The 20,672-nt window shown below is 40.2% G+C and overlaps 1 protein-coding gene across 1 annotated transcript; it reads left to right on the top strand.

Moving 5' to 3' along the window:
• The first annotated feature begins 14 nt into the window (after positions 1-14).
• On the top strand, positions 15-15,126 carry LOC143037582 (ATP-dependent DNA helicase DDX31). Its single transcript, XM_076206019.1, has 15 exons — positions 15-294; positions 2,652-2,903; positions 3,283-3,441; positions 3,717-3,821; positions 4,230-4,450; positions 5,963-6,063; positions 6,746-6,909; positions 8,761-8,849; positions 10,281-10,455; positions 10,625-10,684; positions 10,907-11,097; positions 12,048-12,120; positions 12,906-13,005; positions 13,171-13,366; positions 14,728-15,126. Exons 1-15 carry the CDS (start codon positions 229-231, stop codon positions 14,909-14,911), a joined length of 2,136 nt encoding a protein of 711 aa, XP_076062134.1. The 5' UTR covers positions 15-228; the 3' UTR covers positions 14,912-15,126.
• The last annotated feature ends 5,546 nt before the right edge of the window (positions 15,127-20,672 follow it).

Genomic DNA, 20,672 nt, shown 5'->3' with positions numbered 1-20,672 from the left:
TCCCAAAACAAAAACAAAACAGCTCTAGAAGTAAACACAACACGTGTGTTGGCCATAGCGGTGTGTGGTATTAGGAAAGAGCAAAAACATCAAATATTGAATTATTCGTATGCACTGTTCATGAGACGCATGGGAATTTCTCTTGAATTGAAATCACAACATTGCCATCAAGTATAACCATGACGTTACTGATGTATATGTGTCTATGCTGAATTTACCTATATAATTATGGTCGAGGAAACGCAATCAAGTTTAGTTCTCAACTTCAGAGAATATGAAGAAAAGACCCCAAAGGTAATTTTACTGTCAGTGTGGATAACACTGTTATGACCTATTGACGTTTATATTCTGTAAGGATCTCATATAACAATGCAATATCATAAAATATGTTTTCTATCCAAAAGACTGTTTTCACCGTAGGGTGACCAGGCATAACACAATGCGCTATTTTCACTGCATGGCTGTTTTTGGTGGGTAAAAGGCCAGGTATTGTTTTGTTGATCAGAGATAAAGTTTGGATTGGATATGTGTAGGTACATTTATGTGAGTATTGTTTATATGTAGGACTACTATGGGGTAAATACAGAATTTAGAATTTTGTATGGTAATCATACCAGTTAGTGAGTTACACAATGCTCTTGAGATATGTTGACAAGATAATGTTGAAACAAAGGCAAAAGCCGACAAGACTGTGAGAATCAACACCATGTGAGATTGAAACCTTTATTGGTACAACGTTTTGCTTGTTAATGTTGGAAATTAACGTTAAATTTGGCAGGTTATATCTGCAGTATAGTAATGTTTTGAAAATGGTAAATGTGGACAATTTATAGTTTCACCCAACCATAGAATTTGATATGTGGCTTATGTGTTTCTGGTGAGAAATGTTGTGATATGAACGATGGTGTACATCATTTCTGTCGCAAATGTGTACTTTTGAAGTAATTAAGTATTGAAGTTATGCACTTATGCCTACATCTCCCGAACGATCTGGGGGGACGTGTGGGAAATCAGGGTTTTTTGGGTGGGGAAGACTAATAAATGGAGTAATGTGTGTTCCAAAACAGGTATAAAATGAACAAAAACACTTAAAGAATAAAAAAACAACTTAAAAATCACATTTTAGGGCCGTAGTCCAAAGGTAGCCATCTTTGTTTTTACCGATTCGAAAAATGTCTCGCTAGATCTGTCACACTTAGCAAAGTCCACTCCAGCTGCGCAAGACTTCCTAACCGTAAACTAACATTACCTCCGTTAGGTTAGGTTAGGTAGGTTACTTTACTTTACGGTCACCAAGTCTTGTGCGAGCGGCTAATCTAGTGTTTCTGCTCACAAATATTTACAATCTTTAGTAAACAAACATGGCGCCGCTTGTGCTACCCGCCGATATGGGATATTTTTGTTTTTTTATGGGTTTCTTTATTCTTCTTCATTTTACACCTGTTTGGCAATGTGCATTACTCCATTTATTAGTCTTCCCCACCCAAAAACCCCGATTTCCCACACGTCCCCCCAGATCGTTCGGGAGATGTAGGCATAAGTGCATAACTTCAATACTTAATTACTTCAAAAGTACGCATTTGTGACGGAAATGATGTACACCATCGTTCATATCACAACATTTCTCACCAGAAACACATAAGCCACATATCAAATTCTATGGTTGGGTGAAACTATAAATTGACCGGAAAGGTTTATTGGGTGGTGGTAATAACCTGTTCCAACTCAACCTAACCAAGGAAATATTAATATTTTAGAGAACTGTCATCATTGTTACTCTTGATTTTGGCTTTTTCATATAGGCATGGAACATGTTGGGAAGGAGGTTATGTTATGAAATTGCCAGAGAAGTCTACTCTATCCCCAATCAAAAGATGTGAGAAATCAATGTTTTAATTCATAGAGCAAGTTATGCGAATCTGATGTTGCTCATTTTAATTTCTTTTAGGGAGCCACTTCCGACTGGGGATTGGTAGGAAAATGCGTGAATTTTGGTAGAATTAATGCCATAATTGCACAAATGAAATATGAAATATTGATGTCTGACATCCTTGAGTGAGAAATGAATTACCTTAATCAGCCAAACATAATCTAACTTGACCTAACCTAATGTAACACAACCCAACCTAGGTACATATGGAAAAGTTCAGAAGTGTGTTTTTTTATTTTCTAAGATCTATTTCTTTTTCTATGAAATTTCTCAAAACAAAACTGCCACAGATAAGTAATAATGGCACAGGTTAATTTCTAAAATAATATGAGACACTTACCTTCCACATTTCCCCTTCATATATTTAATGTGGATGACGACACTGGGTGACTAGACACCCATTCACTACACGGCTGTGGGTCTCATGTGAGAGTGACTTGGAGGCAATAGATTGATCAACTGACCTGAGAATAGACAGAAAGGTGTGAGCAAAGAGGATTGACAAATGATTAGCAAGATGTTAACCTTATAACACAACTATCAGTTCAATGCGTCTTCCTGGAAAAGATGTACGGGAAGGTCTGCTGAAGACCATCATTGATTACAATTGGGTGGCTGGTTTTCAGTCAAGGAAATTCAAGGCTAGTCATTGCTACCATTATTTTCTTTTCTATTCCTTAGTCAGAAGCACTACTATTGTTTTCTTTTCTATTCCTTAAAGAAGCCTGAAGCACCACTGCCTACAAAAAGGCCCATTGAAGATGATGCAGGAGGTCAGGTAAAGAAACGCCCCCACAGAGATGATGGATCCAAGACTGAAGAGGGCCATGAAGGGCAGAAGAGGGAGGGATTCACCTCCCTTTTCTCCGGAAACCCAGAGATACCTTTTGTGCCACCAGTAGACATTACTCCAGTTAGTGAAAAAGTCTTCTCAGAAAATGCATTTAATAGTCTTCCAGTTGCCAAGCAGATTGTGAGTATCATTGTGTGTTTATTCATGTATCTTTCTTTCACTGTGAGACCATTGGTTCTTAGGAGACTGACCCTGGCCACCAGTTCTCCTTATAAGTTGCTCATTCAAGAAATTTTGTGGAGCTGCTTGTAGTGCATGACTAGTGTGATGTGCTCTGCCTCCTATATGATGGTTGCATCAGTAGAATTTCATATATGTTTCCAGGCCAATTTTGTTTAAATGTTTGTAATTTTTGAGTGATAGGTATATAAATACTTGCTATTTGCATAAATTTAATCCAGCACTTAAGATTTATTTGAAAAACAGACATGGCCACCTTTGAATTATTACTGTAAATATTGTTGCCTATGTTAGTATTATGACAGTGTTTTGCACACAGGTATCTAATGTGGAGAAGCTTGGATTTACATCAATGACAATGGTACAACAACTAAGTATTCCTCACATTCTGGAAGGGAAGGATGCACTCATCAAATCACAGACAGGGTCTGGCAAAACCCTCACCTATGCACTCCCAGTCATTCACAACCTCATGAATGTAAGTAGGCACATCTGTGTACATAGGGATGAACTAGTTAGCACCTCACAATTTTATTCACCTTAACCCCATCCATTCCAAGTGGCACTTGTGCCTTTGTTCTGTTATTTGTTGGGATGTTTTATTCAGCTGTATGAATCTCCAACAGCAGGAGAAGGTGTTATACAATTCTCATGAACACCTTCCACTGGGCCATTTTCTTTAGCTTTGTGTGAACTGTTCAGTAGTAAAATTGCTTGCTTGATTTTATTTATTTATTTTTTCTCCCTTTTCAGCATAATCCTCGAGTCAATAGGGCAGATGGAATGTATGCATTAGTCATTGTGCCTACTCGAGAGTTAGCATTGCAGAGTTATCAGTGGTTTGAGAAATTGTGCAAGGTTTGTAGTTTTGGTTTCCTTTTAGAGTTTAGAAACAATCTCTTGTATTAAATGAATCATTACTGATCTTATTTGCAATGCAAAATCCCATTTGGATCTTTACTGAATTGCTAGTTAGGGCATTTTCATGTTGGGCTTATACTGACCACAGTTTGAATCCTGTGGTTTCCTATAATTATTTTTCCTTATGTCTCTGATTATGGAACACTATGGCTCATTAGCATTTTAATGGACCATCATAAATTTGTAAAAGAAAGCTTTAAATTTATTTTGAAACCTGTCAGGAAATGATAATCGGTGTTTTGCTCATAATGTATACCAATGGCCTTTTGCCCCTTTGTAAAGAGGTTAGCCAGTAAGACAGGTACTATTATGTAGTTCCACTGTCACCTTCTCTCTTCCCAATAGTCTTGTGTATGGGTTGTGCCCGGATACCTGATAGGAGGAGAAAAGAAGAAAGCAGAGAAATCTCGCTTAAGAAAGGGAGTCAACATCCTCATAGCTACCCCAGGGAGACTAATAGACCACATTCACCATACCAAGTCTCTTAGTCTTGAAAAACTGAAGTACCTGATAATTGATGAAGCAGATCGGTTGCTGGACATGGGCTATGAGCAAAGTATAACCAGGTAAGGTTCTTGCAAGAGGGTAGGACCCATAGACTAGGGAGTGGTAGTTCCTATATAGCCCACCAACCCTTTTGCCCCAGGGTGGTTTTCCATGAGCTGGATAAAATCATCTGGCACCAATAGAAATAAATGACTAGTTATAAAATGTATTGAAAGTTTGTTGAGACAGGGTCAATTACATATATGTACACCAAAACTAGATAGGGTCAAGTACATATATGTGTACCAAAACTCCAATAGAACATTTACAAAGGGATTACAAAGGCAGAGCATGCCGACAAGAGACCTTTTGGTCCATATCAAGGTCGAATGCGAAAAAAAAAAAATTCCTCCCCATAGAACAAGAACTGAAAATGATAGGCACACAATTCATTGCATGAGTGTTTAGTCCCAACCCTCCATCTCATTACATAACTCAAGCTCAACCAATAGAATAAAAGAAAAGCAGCAGCATACTACTGTAGTCATCTTCCCCATACTGTTGTCACTTCCTTTAACATCAGGTCATCTGCACCCGTAACTTTCTCCTTTACCCAACCCATCCCACCTTTCAGTATTTCAACTTCTGAATTTTTTTTCTTCAAATTTCTCCATTAAACACTTCCCAACTTACATCTGCCATTCCTTTGGAAGATTGAATAATCTATCTCTTTACCAAGGGCTTTCCAAAGGCAAGCACCCACTCCAACAACAACAACAACAATAGCAAAAAGTTTGGAATGTAAAAGATAAGAGTAAATTTGAGAGGAAGACTAAGAAGGAGGATGGACTTGGTGACAGGGGCATTAGATGCAAGAAAAATTGTTTTCAAGCAAGGAAGATGGAGTGCAAAAAATGGGAGTGACTGGAGAGTAGTTGTAAATGAATTAAGAAAGGTTATAGCCCGAGGTGATGTTCTTGTCAGTTATGTAAACTTTCTTTGGTGGACAAGGGGAGTGATGGGGGGTGATGTCTCCACGTAATAAAGTGGTACGAGTTAAACTAGCTTCAACTGTCATGTCCTGCTGTGGAGGCACTTTGTCTCAACCTTTGACCCCAATGGTGTCATGATCAGGGAGGACCCTCATCCATAAGGTGCTAAGATGGGAGTGAGTGAATGGGTTTTGGATGGGTGTATGCTCTGACTTGGCCACTCCTCTTTTAACCCCTTCACTCTGGGCCAAAATCTCGTGGGCAGCATTAGCTGCCAGACATGTGATGTTGTGTCATAATACTCGCATTATAAAAAATAAAGTTACCGCTGTATTGCTCGTTCTCTTTCACCCATGAATTTTTATAACCATAGAAAATATAATGAAGACAGTTTACAGAGTATGGGGGTCATGCAGATACAACTACAATATAATCAAGACGCCGACATTGGCATCCTCGCCTACCCACTTGCTCCTCATTACGCCTACGTAGGCGTCATCGTATCGAAGGGGTTAATGGGGGAAAAAGCCCTTTCATATTTGTACATGTGTTATAACTTTGTTCCAGTTTTTAATTGTCTTGTTTATTTTTTTTTTTAAGCATAATGGAAGCTGTTGCTGAGCAGCAGAAGAGCATCACATACACAAGACAGACGGTGATGCTGTCAGCCACTCTAACATCAGGTGTTGAAAAATTAGCAGGTGGGTTTGGCAGCTCTTGATAATTCATTTTCATTTTATAGCACAGATAATTATAATTAGAGGCTTTTTAATACCAAGGCCACATAACTGAAATAAATCTTCAGCTTGTCCTCTTTATTGAATGTTACATGTTTTGTCTCTCAGCCCTGTGCCATAACTTACAGAAATTTTATGGTTAATGCAGGGTAGTTTTATTCAATTGGTGGTTAACCCATCAGAGTTTAGGGCACTCACTCATCTGATTAGAATCAGCTGGTGTCAGGAATTGGCACACACTGTTTCTCAGAAAATTGTTAAATGTATCCCTTCATTACGTGCTTTCCAGCTTTAATTGTCTTGAGCACCAGTCTTAGCTTTTATTGCTTTGTTTTTGTAAAAGATGATTTTATTGAATTCATGAAAAATCTCCAAAGCAAAGGAGCTAAACTTTTTATGAGGCTCTTTTTTTTTTTTTCCCCTTTCCTTTCCTTATTGGTGGATATTATTCCTATGCATGGGAACCCTTTTCATATTTTTCTCCCATGTAAAGTAAAGGCAAAATATATTCAGAGTTTGCCAGCTCTTTTTCAGAGGGATTAAGTGCTTCATGTCTGTATGTTGTACATACATGCATGGGAACTATGTACCCAGTAATGGGTGGAACAAGTTGGATAGTTATTGTGTATCTTTTCCTTTCCTCAAGGTATGAGTTTGCAGAACCCCAAGATCGTGGACGTGAGTGATGTTGACGGAAGTCTGAAGGGGGAAACGTTAGTGACACCAGAGAACCTGTCTCATTTCTACCTGTTGGTGCCAGCAAAGCTGAGGCTAGTGTGCCTGGCTGCCTTCATCCTCTTGAAATGCCGCGTAAGTCATCGGATCTGCTGTAGTAGTGACTTTGTGGTAACACCTTGTATATCCACTTTCAGATACTTTTGTATTTGCTGTAATGCAAAATGGATGAGAATTCTTCTGATATTTCTTCATTTGCACCCTCACTTTTTCAGTAATAGTTCCTGTTCATTACTGGTGCACCCTTCTTATAGAACAGGTCACTGCCTTAATCTTTACCTTCTTTTCTTATTTCCTGTGACTTGTGCATATTTTGGCTTGTTCAACATGTGACCATGGGCTCTGGGATCTATGACCATGGGGTCTTTGGCATCAGTCAACATATGGAAATAATTATGGTTACTTGCAAGTTGAATTCATTCATTCACTGAATTCAAGTTGAATTCAGGCATTGGGTGAGAGGCAGGGATGACCCGTCATCCAGGAGGAACCACGAACAGGAGTGAGGGAGGGGTGGTGAATGGAAGTGGAGTGGTTGGGGATGAAATGGGTGGAAGTGGAATTATGCCTTTTGACTTTTGGCTACACCCCCTTGTAAGGGGGGAAAAAGCCCTTAGTATATGTATATATGTACTTGCAAGTGGTGGTGGTCCTGCAAGACAGACATCTGAGAGAATCGTCTCCCTACTGTCCATCTTTAAAGACTCATTGACATCCTCACTTCCATCAAGAGGTGCAACTTTAAGGTGCAGTCTAAGAAGTGGACCAAAGATATCTCGCCATCAACTTGAACTGCATTTCTTCAGTATTTTCACATGAGAGCTGGAAGCTGGCATCTGCTTCTTTCCTCCCACAGTTGGTGATGTAGAAGTAGTTCCACACTAACATAGGCAAGATTCCAAAGTTTCTAGAGAGATCTTTTGGGAGGACCAGAGAACCATCGCCATTTATTGTAGGGCTACAGGTTTCCAGTCAGTAAAACTCTAGGCGTGCAGTCAATATTTTAGGGACTGTTTAGGGTACCCCTATTGACCAGAGCCATACAGCATTCATTTATATTAAAGTCTTGTTTATATTAATTGTCTTGTTTATAAATGAATGTGGAGATGTTATTGAACTACTACTGTGCCCTTTAACCTATTCTTTACCACTTCTGTGACTAGCTCTTCCTTCTCTGATCCCCATGTGGTGGTGGGAAGAATAATTCCACCACTCCCATGCATGTTGTATAAGGCAACTAAATGTGTTTCTGGATGGGTAAGGGATTGATGTTGGATGGTTGAATGCTTTGACTTGGCCACACCCCATATAAGAGGGAAAGGGTCTTTTGGTATCTGTGTATTAATTATTGGTGGGGGGATGGCGGGTGAGGTAGTATGTGTGAGCAAAATTTGATGCAGCCCGAAGGGATTTCTCCCTGTCATCTCCTTTTTATGCATGGGGGGACGGAGAGGGGGGTCGCCGAATTTATGAAGCGGCCTTGCTGTGGATGTGCTGTGCCTTGCGACACTGCCTCTGACCCAGGGCAGTGGACAAGGTGCAGGGATGACCCGTCATCCAGGAGGTGCTAAGATGGTAGGGAGGGTGGAGGGGAGTGGAGTGTATCTAGGGATGGAATGGGTGGGAATGAGTTTATGCCTTTTTCTTTTTGGCTACCTCCCTTGTAAGGGGAAAAAAGCCTTGGTATATGTATGTATGTATGTAATACTTTCTTAGCTAAGGAGCTAAGAAAAGAGGGGAACAAGGATGGTGGAATGGGTGCATGCCTTTGACTTGGCTACTTCCCATATAAGGAGAAAGAAGTCCCTGGTATATAAAGAAATGAAATAAATAAATAAACAAACTGAATGTATTACTAATGTTCAGTATCAGTACCCCTAAATTAGCCCTTTATAGGTATTGATATTTGTAATTCTTGATTTACAGTTTGGCAAAGAAAGGAAAATGATCGTGTTCATGTCAACCCAGGACATGGTAGATTACCACACAGCCTTGTTCAAAGCTGTTTTGTCGAGGTAAGAACCCTTTCTTCCAATCTTAACCATTTCTATAATAAGATCTCACTTGGGGTATCTTGCTTTTTTATGGATTTATAACCACTAATGTACACATTCTATGTCCTTGTTTTCATACAGATGTTAAGAAAATGATTCTTTACAGAGTAATGAAAGTGAAAAATTAGTTGAATTGTTTGTATCATGTTGCACTTGTAAGGCGGCTAGGGAAATTGGGAGTGACACTCTGACCCCTTTCATTTTCATTTCACTCATCCCTTTTCCTTCGTAGAGCATGCATACATATTAATATCTTTTCAACCACAAATCACTTTTAATTCCATGCCATCGCAGTTGAGACTGAGAGTCGCTCGAAGGAGGCATATGTTGGAAATTGAAACGTGGTCAAGCCAAGGGCTCAAACTCAGCTCACCCGTGACAAAGCGGCAGTGACTTAGCCCAATACGCTATCAACAGAGATAGCGTATAGGGCTAAGTCACTGCCGCTTTGTCACGGGTGAGCTGAGTTTGAGTCCTCGACTCAACTACGTTTCAATTTCCAACGTATGCCTCCTTCGAGCGACTCTCAGTCTTGATTGCGATGGCATAGAATTAAAAGTGATTTGTGGTTGAAAAGATATTAATCTGTTCACTGGGAACCATTCAGTATATGTATATACATACATATGATCCATACACGCATTCATATGTATATACATACATATAAGCATAGCAATCAAGTCACTCAATCTGTTGACTAAGAGACCCACAGCTCTCAGGGAACTGGTAACAGCCACTGTATTGGTTCATATCACTCAAGGAAGAAATATTGTTACCTCGGTATGGCTAATGTGTGGGAATGTAAGGTGAGGTGTTTAGTGTCCTCTGTGTGATGGTTGCTTCTGGGGCAGTTTGTTTCTGTAGCCAGGCCTATTCTGTGCTGCTGCTACTGCCTTAGTGCTGGATGGTTACCTGAATGCAAGTGTGCTAGTGTGGTTTTTCCTCCTCTTGGGAGGGACTTTTCTGAGTGACTGATGTTGGGGTGAGGGTGTTGAAGTGCTTGTTTTGTGATCTGAGTGTGGATGTGTTTTTGTGTGGTATTGATGGTAGGTTGTAAATGCTTGAGTAGTATGCTGCTGCTGTTTTTTTCCAGTTTGTTGTGCTTGTGTGATGTAATGAGGTGGGTGAGTAGGGTTGAGGGCTGGACTTATGATTTCTATCAACTTCATCTGTATTTCTTGCAGCTTTTCACATCTGGAAAGCTGACAATTGGTGATTTCTCCCCTTCTACTACTTTCAGCTGGTGATATACAAAGTCCTACACCAGTTTAACACAGATAACAGTCCAGTTTCTTCTTTTAGTGATATCTGGGAGGGCCTGAAATCTTACAAGTCTTTTGAAAGATAATAGTGATTCCATGTTTTTGTCAAAATATTCTTGTTTGTCTTCAGGTATGGACATGAAAAGACAAAAAAGACATCTTTAATGAAAAGAGCAGAAAAGGTCCTTGCTGGGGAAGAAGATGAGGATGATGAAGATGATGATGATGAGGAGGAGGAAGAAGAGGAAAAGGATGATGGTGACACCATTAATTTCCTTAAACTTCATGGCAACATGACCCAGCCTGTGAGTATTAGAAAAAAAATTTGATTGCAGTTTGTTTACTTTGGTGGCTTGTGGACCTGTTGTCCAGTTGATGCCTTCATTATTTTCCATGGTCTCTTGTCATGTGTTGCTTCAGGCCAGTCACCAGTATGAGGTCATAGTTCTTCAACATTGTTTCTTATCTTTTCAGGATCGATCAGCTGTATTCAATGAATTTAGAGAGTCGGGATCTGGGGTTTTGTTATGTACGGTAAGTTTAGTTTTATACTTTTCATGTAGATGGGGTGGTAGATTGACAGTGTTAATGGGTTTATCCAGTCATGTTTTACAGGATGAGATTTCATAACCCCAAGCTATCAGAACACAAAAATGTTTTCTTGGAGCAAAATATTGGCTTTTTGACAATTTTCTCTTTTGGATGTTCTACTGTTGTACCTTCTGTAGGCTGTTGAGAGTAATTTTGTATTTGCAGGATGTGGCTGCACGTGGGCTGGACCTACCAAGGGTGAACTGGATTGTGCAATATAATGCTGCCTGCACTGCTGCAGACTACGTACATCGTGTTGGTCGCACTGCACGCGTCAATGCAAAGGGGTCTGCAATTGCTTTTCTTGCCCCTGCAGAGGTCCCCTTTGTCAGAATGCTGCAGGATCATGACATAAAGTAGGTCATCACTCTTTGATTTTCCTAGTCTTGAGATATAATTGCATACCAAGTTTAAAGGAGGATGATTTTAGATCCAATTATATGGCAACCCTTTCCCCTCGTCCACTTCAGAATTTACAGGGCAAGAAGAAATATCACATGAAAACCAGGAGACCGGGAATCTATATATTTCGATTGCAAACTGCAATCCTCTTCAGTAGATACAAAAATAGAATAGTGAATGCTACTCCGTATGTGAGGTCAAGAGGCAAATGTCTTTCTAATAGGCTGATGATGAAAAGTCCTGAAATTATGTCTGGGGACCATTGCCTCTTTGAAATGTTCATATTGGGCTGGTATTCAATTATAGTTGATTCTACTATTTTTCTCCTGAACTCACATCTAGACTTATCAATAAGCTCAGCTTTGTCCCAGTCTAAACAATGTTTAAATTGTTTAACATGTTGGAACACAGCTGAGCTTTCTTGTCCATATTTGATGGACTGTTTATGTTCGATCATCCTAAATATGTTCGGGTTGCATCGATTTATCATCCATTCACAACCATCCATGGGGGGACGGAGAGGGGGGGTCACCGATTTAATGAAGCGGCCTTGCTGTGGATGTGCTGTGTCTTGTGACACTGCTTCTGACCCAGGGCAGTGGACAAGGTGCAGGGATGACCCGTCATCCAGGAGGTGCTAAGATAAGAGGGAGGGTGGAGGGGTGTGGAGTGTATTCAGGGATGGAATGGGTGGGAATGATTTTATGCCTTTTCCTTTTTGGCTACCTTCCACTCTCTTTGCAGGTCTTTCTTCTCCACTTGTTTCAATATTGATTGAACTTTCACTCAAGTAGTGACATTCTAAACAGCTGTATTTGGAAATAGGGGTGAATCTTGTATATTTGCTAAGATATTATAGGTTGCTGTGACAGTTTCTTTAGCAAATGTGTTTTTTATTTTGCAGACTTGAGGAAGTGAAGATGAATAAAGTTTTACAAGTTTTGATGATGCCAACAGAAAAGCTTACAAAACGTCGAGTAAGTGAGGTAGTGTTGGAAAGTTTAAGACCCAATAGTCCACACCACCACCAACATTGTATTCATTATTGTTGTTACTACTGCCTATTGACCCATAATATTCTCATATCATTCCTGACATATCCCACTGTAATAATCAAACCCTCCCTAACCTCCTCTGTATTCAACAAATCCCCGAAATATTTTTATCTCCACTTTTATTAACAACTGTCCATTTGCACACTTTTTTCTCTGCCTGACTCCCCGTCACTTTGCACATCTTTCCAAAACATCCTTTTTTTTTTGCTTTTCAAAATTCTTTGTCAAACACCTGCCCTGTTTTACACCTGCTCTGCTCTTTGCCTCTCTCACCTTGCATGGGAGTAGAATGGGTGGGGGTGGGTGCATGCCTTGGCTGGCTACCTCCGTTACAAGGAGGAAGAAGGTTCTTAGGGTATAGATAGATCTCCTGAATAGTCATTTGTTTGTTGTACCTCATTATATGTAGTGGGAGAAGTGCTGAAGACCTCAGAATTAGATGATTCTATTCAGTTACACTGATTGACTAAAGGTTTATAAAAGAAAAGGGTATGGAAGCACTGTGTGTACATTATGATTGTATTGCATTTTTCACTATGGAGTTGAGGCAGAAAATAGAGGTGGAAAGGGAACTGTCAAACAGGGTAGGTCAGCGAGTCTGGAGGTGGATTGAGCAAATGGAAAGAATGAGGAAAGACTAGCAAATTAGGTGTGGAAATAAAAAAATGGATGAAGTATGTACATGATGATTTTTTTCTTCCTTACAGCCTATAGCATATACTGTGGAAGAAGCAGCAACAAAATTACAGTTGAAGTTTGAAACTATTTTGCTGGAAAACAAAGATCTTCATGAACTGGCCAAAAAATGTATGTGTATTTAATAGTGCAAATTATTATAGAAAATGTATGTTTTTCTCTTCCATTTTTTGTGGACATGTCTTTGGTGACATCTACTGTACCTAAACAGTTGGGTGAAATGGAAGAAAAAATACCAACTGAATTGCTTTTGACACCTTTATTTGTACCTTTCAGCCTACATATCCTTTGTACGGTCCTATGCATCTTATCCAAAAGAGGTTCGATTGATGTTCAACTTTAAATCTTTACACCTGGGACACTATGCCAAGAGTACAGGTCTTAGAGAGGCACCGTCAGCTCTAGGGGCATCTGCGGCAATGAGAGCCAGGAAGGAAATGAAAGAGAAGAGAGAGAAGAAGGAAAAGTACAGGTAAATCTGGAGTAGTTCATGATACAATAGATTTTCATATTTGTTGAATTTCATCCTACATTCTATTTTCCCAAGTCTGTGCATGAAGCTGCCTTGCTGTGGATGTGCTGTGTATTCCGACACTACTTCTGACCCAGGGCATATGGCGCGATGCAAGGATTACCCGTCATCCAGGAGGAACCAAGATAAGAGGGAGGGAGGGGGGTGAATGGGAGTGGAGTATGCGGGGATGGAATGGGTGGGAATGGATTTTATGCCTTTGTTTTTTGGCTACCTCCCTTGCAAGGGGAAAGCCTTTGGTATATGGATGTATGTACGTAGCATTTTTAATTAGTTTCAGACTTGATTTTTGGATTGAGGAGCTTACTTGTATATAAGACAGGCTGTGTATTCTCATCCTTATGATTCCATTGAACATCACAAACTCCCCCTGTCAGGATGCTAGGGTGGTGCCCCTTACAGAGGACTTTGTAGCCTGAAATTTAATGAACCATGCCCTTGGTCCAATTCACTAGCATCCAATTCATCCTTACATAGTGATATTTCATATTTTCAGTCTACAAATATGGGTTACTTTCCAGTAACAATTTTCATGACCACATGCCACAGTAATTCAGTTTGATGCCATCTGAATATGCACTTTTCCCAGAAGGAGATTAACCAAGTGGGGTCCTAACACTTTTTCCTATCAAAACGGTCATTCCAGTAAACTCGGTATATATCAGGTGGCAACAAAGCACCAGTACCATGACTTCTTACAGAAAACAGGACTCAACCAAATTAATGATACCCTCAACAGACTAAGCCAACATAACAACAACACTGCTGCATATTCTAAGCTTTGTGTATTTACCTAGTTGTATTATATGGGAATGGGAGTTATGCTCGTAGTGACTTGTCTGTATCTCGCAACATCTGGTTCTTAAATTCTCGTATGTGTGTGCGTTTGTTTGCTTTTACCTATTGTAGGGTAAAGAGGGCTTGAATGCATGTGATAATGCCTGTTAAGCAGGGAAGTGAATGAAAGGAGATTGTGAGTGGATAAAAGAATATCATCTGCTTCATGATTACTTATATGTACAAGTTTTTGTGGATGTGCTGTGTCTTGTGACACTGCTTCTGACCTAGGGCAGTGGACAGGATGCAGGGATGACCCGTCATCCAGGAGGTGCCGAGATAAGAGGGAGGGAGGAGGGTGGAGGGGAGTGGAATATATAGGAAATGGAATGGGTGGGAGTGTTTTCTATGCCTTTTTCTTTTTTGGCTACCCCCCGTGTAAGGGGGAAAAAACCTTTGGTATATGTATGTATGTACAAGTTTTTCATAGTTGCATGTATTTTTCTCTCTTTCTTTTCTACTAGGAATGTCAATGTGATGAAGCAAAAGTCTGGAATACTACCCAAGTACATGAGCATGTCTGAATTCAGCAGTGGCCTTGAGGATGGAAAAATTAAGAAAGCTCAGGGCAAAAGTCCTAATACCAAAGGAGAAGCTCCTAAGAACATCAAGACAGGAAGTCCTAAGAAACACAAGATGAAAGAATAATGGGAACAAGCACTATGGGTTCTTGAATTACATGTTTAATTTTTTTTTCTTAGAACTGAATATGGTTATTGTGAAACTTAAAAGATTTTATGATGAATGTTTTGTTAATATTTTTCAGAATATTTGAGCGAAAAACTGTCCATTTTGTTTTTGCTCGTGGCTTTGAACAAGAAAAAAAACTTGTATTTTTTGTAAATAAAGGCCAAAATAATTATGATCATGGATTTAATTTACCATTTTTGTGTATGACCCTTCATCCATAAGGTGCTATGAAGAAAAGGACAATTTCTTTTTTTTTTTCTATGGGTGTGAGGTGGACTTGGTACTTATAGAGAAAGCTTTTTTGGTATATGCATATAAAAGTGTAACTTTTTTATCTTTATTTTTTAGATTAGGGCTTAAACTACTGCACAAGTCCAATGCATCTTCTTTGTTTCTACCTACTTCCAAATTAAATCTGTCATGACTACTTGAGATCTATCTCATTCAGTTCGTATTTTGTGGGAAATGTTTTTAAATTTGATGTCGACAATTCCCTTCAGAATCTTAAAAGTTTGTATTAACTTCCTTGTGAGTCTTGTTTTGAGAAGACTTATGTTGTGAAATTGTAGGTTAGTTGTGTGAAAAGATGGGGTTGGGGGAGGGAAATCCCTTTGGGCTGTGTCAAAATATCTTTCACGTGTAACCACTCCCTACTCGCCCTGTCCCCTCATTTCTTTGCATCTTGGTATCATCTATACACAGCCATTCTCCACTCATCACTCTCTCTTCCCTTGCTCAACAGACATAACCCTCTTATTCAAAGCCCTTTTCCACAACTCTTTTACTAATCTTTCTTCACTTGTGCTTTTCATGTCTCCCTGTCTTCTCTATTTTCTACATGAAAGGATGGAGAGGGGGTCGTCCATTGAGTGAAGCAGCCTTGCTATGGATGTACTGTGTCTTGCTGCATTGCTTCTGACCCAGGGCTGTGGGCAGGAGATAGGGATGACCCTTCATCCATAGGGAAGTTGAGATGAGAGAGGAAAGAATGGTGGATGGGAGAGGGTACTTGCCGAATTGGCTACTTCTCTTATAAGGAGGAAAAACCCCTTGGTATATAATTGTTATGTGAGAGCCATGCTGGCCGCCATTTGTTTTCTGGGATTTTGTGGCATCTTTTACAATTGCTTCCATCATTTATTGTATGAGGGGACAAAGGGGGTGGGTCACTGATTAAATGAAGTGGCCTTGCTGTGGATGTGCTGTGTCTTGCTGCATTGTTTCTGACCCAGGACAGTGGGTGAGATGCAGGGGTGACCCATCACCTGGGAGGAGCCAAGAAAAGAGGGAAGGAGGGGTGGCGAATGGGAGAGGAGTATGTGGGGATGAAATGGGTGGGAGTGGATGTATGCCTTTGACTTTGGCTACCTCCCTTGTAAGGGGGAAAAAGCCCTTGGTGTATGTATGAGTAAAGTTTGCCAGTTTCTATTTTCTTGATATATCCCTAGTCACAATAATTTTTTTTTAAACTGTGTTTAATGGGTTAAGAATACCCTGAATATGATGCATTCTCAATCCACTCAAGGTTCCTTTTTTGAAGTCTGCCATTATAAAAGTTAGTTCACATTGATATTTTACTCGGTAATGTCCCAATTTTTTTTTAACTAAACTATTGCAGTTGCAGATTTTCACTTGAAGCTTCAGTTGTGCCTAGCTGATTCTGCATGCAAATAAAATTCTCTTATTATTTTCAAACTAGGCAGTGCTGTACAGGACCTGTTGCACTTATGACTTGGGGGGACTGAACATAATAAAGATTACTAATCTTGTATAACACAGAAATAGTGACACAGTAATGTTGTGACACCACTGCTGAACCATCAGACACTAACTGACTATGATCATCAGTCAGTGCCAACAGTGCACTAGACATCATGTACGGATCATGCAGTACAAGCATATGCATGTGGCACCAAGTTGTAAGATATTAAACTAAGGACATGTTTGCATCAAAGAATATTCTTGAAACCCATTAGTTTGCACCAAATTGTAAACTAACTTGCAGTTTTATTCTGACAATCTATTTATATGAAAAATGACTGAAAAATACAAATATATGAGCTTCAGAGTTTGGGGGGGCTACTGAAATTTTTTGGAGGGCTAAGCCCCTCCATAACCCCCACGTGGCCATGGGCCTGGTGCTCTACTTCAAATCCCTCCATCAGTGCAACACAGGACCTAGAGCTAATGTCATTAACAAGAAGAGCATCTCCACCACCTTGTCTTCTGGTGTTCACTTTCCCTCATCCATTCATGCTTCACTTTTTAACTGTTACTATTGCTTCTTTCTGCTGTTCTCCTTAAATCTCCCCTTTTCCACATCTATGAGTCTCTCCAGCCCTGTACTGTCCTCAAGAATTGATGAGCTTGTTATTGGGTATAGGATTCAATTTTCCCACCTACTCTCCCTCACCATTCCAGTCTTCCTTTGCACACCCTGCCTCATCTTGCCCACTCATCTTTGAGGGCAAAGTAAGTACCCCAGGGTGCCATAGGTCCCTCAGCCTGAGGGATGAAGTGCTGCCAGAGCTTGCCAAGTGGGTGGTGGTTGGTGAGGTGGGGGAAAGGAAAGAAGATGAGGGGATGATGGCTCATGGGTGTTGGTTGGTGGCAGCAGGAATATGTTAGTATCACATGTATATAGAAACATGATAAGGAAGGCAGGCTTTTGTCAGGCCCTCCAGAGCTCTGGTGCCTATAAAATTGGCACTGCATCCCTGCTCAGCCTAATATTGGCAACTCAGACTAGAGAAGATTAGCTCTAGTAAAATGCCTAGGGTCAGTTAAGCATTTGGTCTTGTTTAATTTGTTCACGAGTGCATAAGTGAATGTCTCCCAACAGGACTAGGAAGTGGCCTCTCTATACATGTTAACTGTATATTTGAACTGTGTGTGTCATTAAGTCATCATGTATCTGTGATGTCAAAGTCCAGTTGGCTGATGGTTGCCAATTGAGCGGAGGTGTTGCTGATCATGCAAAGTCCTGCTGGTAAAAACTGGTAGCAGAGAGCATGGTTATGAGGCATAACGGCATTGTGTAAGTGGCCTTCCAAATTGAATGGTGATTCAGTCTATGAAACTTGGAAACGCGACAGAAATATGGTGCAAATTATATGTTTTACCCAAATAAACAAGCAGTTGAGAAACATCTGTCACTGGCAGGTACAGCAAGAAATACAACCTCAGAATAGGGGCAGATGTTTCGGAACAGGGTATTGGTGACAAACTTGATGGTATTACTTGTATTTATATTGATTTTCTTTATGCTGGCACACATAATTTTGAACAGCAAATTATAAATTGTTTACACCAAACCTTCTTGGTGGGCAGTTCAGAATCTAGAACTGTCAGAAATATAGGTTTCAATGTCATATCTAATGGTGATGGGAGCATAAGACTTGATCATATACAATATGCCTTTTCCCTTAAGCCAGTCACATTAAATAAACACTGTATCTGTAAACTCAGGAGAGCTGTATAAACCTGAGAAAGCTACATACAGAGCTTTAATTGGGCAGTAAACTGGATTTCCACTCACGCTTGACCAGATATTGCATTTTACTGGTGTTTACCATGTACAAATAACAGAGCTGCATCAACCGATTTGCAATACTTCAATAAAGTGATTACTAGGACAAAAACTGATGATATGAAGTTGTACTTACAACTTACCTAAGATGGAGCCACTGGAAGAATGTTATAGTGTTTTTCAGATGCCTTGTTTGCCAACTTGGTTGGGTGGCATGGTAATTTTCTTGAGTGATTCTGGATAGATGTCGGTTCCTTCAGTTTCATGCAATCTGATCACATTATCCATTTTTGGATTTGAAAGATCTATTTTTTATATGGAATGGTTTATATAGTAATAATAGTATAATGATTTCATATTAAATACCCGTGTTTTGTATGATTCTGGAATTTTACCGACATGTCTCAATATTTTGGCAGATGAGGTATCAAATATACTCTGCCGAGCTGTTGTCTCTACTTGATTACGGAAACTGTTTATCACTAACATGTTTAGAGATATCATATCTAGATGCATTAAGCTTAAGATCACATATTCTGTAGATAACAAGAGCGTAGTAGATGTCCTGTACTATGCAAGACAGTAGAAACTAAACACTTACGGACTGATATTGCTGTACTACAGGACATTTTGTAATTAAGAGAGATTGACGAAGTCTTATAAATTTTGGACAACAACTGGCCGACAATTTCATCACGAGAAGGGCTTCTACAGAACGGCTACGGGCAGCAAGTCATCCGAAATGAGTAAAATTTGTGACTCACTCGTAGGGCATTCTTTTCTTCTTGGTTTTCGGGGTTAGTAAACGCTCAGACACCTTGCATGTGGTCCGGAACAGTTCACATTCACGGTTTGTTGTCCATACGATGCCAATGTTATTAGCTTGCATCTCGGCCCCACATATTTTGCAGCGTTTGTGATTGTCTCTTCCCGTGTGTAGCACTGCCACCCACAGCGATATCCTGAGCGGATCCTGTGAACGGTAGATTCCGTCCTTCTACCCTGAGCGAGGTGGACTGCCGCGTACCTCGTGACGAGTTAGTACCACAGTGCTGATTCCGAAGTATGAAGTTTACTGCTGTGGTTGGCCCTGCTGATGGTGACGCCTTTGATCTGTGTGATCGTTGGTGCAAGGGGCAATGTGATTTTACTGAACCTCGTCGCTGCCTTGGCATCATCATCTGCAGTAGTGTTCTCTGGAATCCCGATGTAACTGGGGATCCAATGAAATGTTGCAAGCCTTTCATGCTGGTCCAAAAGGTGTAGCGAGTGCTTGATTGATATCATCAAGTAGACGTCATTCGTTGTCTTCCCGGACTGAATAACGTCAATAGTACCCTTGAGTCTGTGTGGATCACGAATGACCCCTGCCCAGCAAAGCGAGCGTGGTACAGTGTAGCAAACTCCGTCTGAAGTGTTGAGCTTCCGTTACTCTACTCATAGCGCGGTCACCCCATCGGCAGTTATAAAAGCCGCGCCACAGAGCCGTCCGTGTTGTACAAGCTCGCTGAGAGGTGTGATGGATTTTATGGCTTCAAAGACCATAGTTCGCAATCGTGCCGGGTTGCAGTCAGCCTTCCTTCCATTGAGGTGGAAACGTTGGAAGATAGCGCAGAGAGATCGCCACGGGGGAGGAGGGAGGGGGTCATAATCCAAATGAGGGGTGTCTAGACCATGGAGTCCAGTAACTTGTAAATATACTGTAAACAGATGAATGTTAGCGTATATTTGAATTGATTGCGCCGATGAGTCGTTATGACTGACAAGTCCGGTCGGCTGACCCGTGAACATATTTATGTTTTAACTGTGTGAATGCCTGTCCATTGATCCCGGGTTTGATAGAATGTGCTAGACCATCATTTACTTCAGGAAACTTTAGCTGCAGAAAAATTTTTGCCTACGTGGATTTATAATTCTTTAATTACAAAGCGTTGTTAGCAACATCAATACCATAACTGTGTGAAAGATTGAAAGGTAGAATTACAACAAAAATATGATTGATTTTTATTGTCGACATAGTTATGTCACGTATGATTACCCAGTGTAGTAAACATAAGGACATTACATGGTTCTTCTAAGAATAACGGTTGCACTTTCAAAAAAGGAACAAATACATTTTTATACACAAATGCATGAGAGAAGTAAAGTATGACAAAGTAGTAACTTTAATAGACACAATTATCTAAACAT

Source organism: Oratosquilla oratoria, chromosome 22 (genome assembly GCF_046742065.1).
Source record: "Oratosquilla oratoria isolate Oo_2021 chromosome 22, ASM4674206v1, whole genome shotgun sequence".
NCBI lineage: Eukaryota > Metazoa > Arthropoda > Malacostraca > Stomatopoda > Squillidae > Oratosquilla > Oratosquilla oratoria.
Note: the sequence above shows the minus strand (reverse complement) of the source record. Positions and strands in the feature narration are given on the sequence as shown.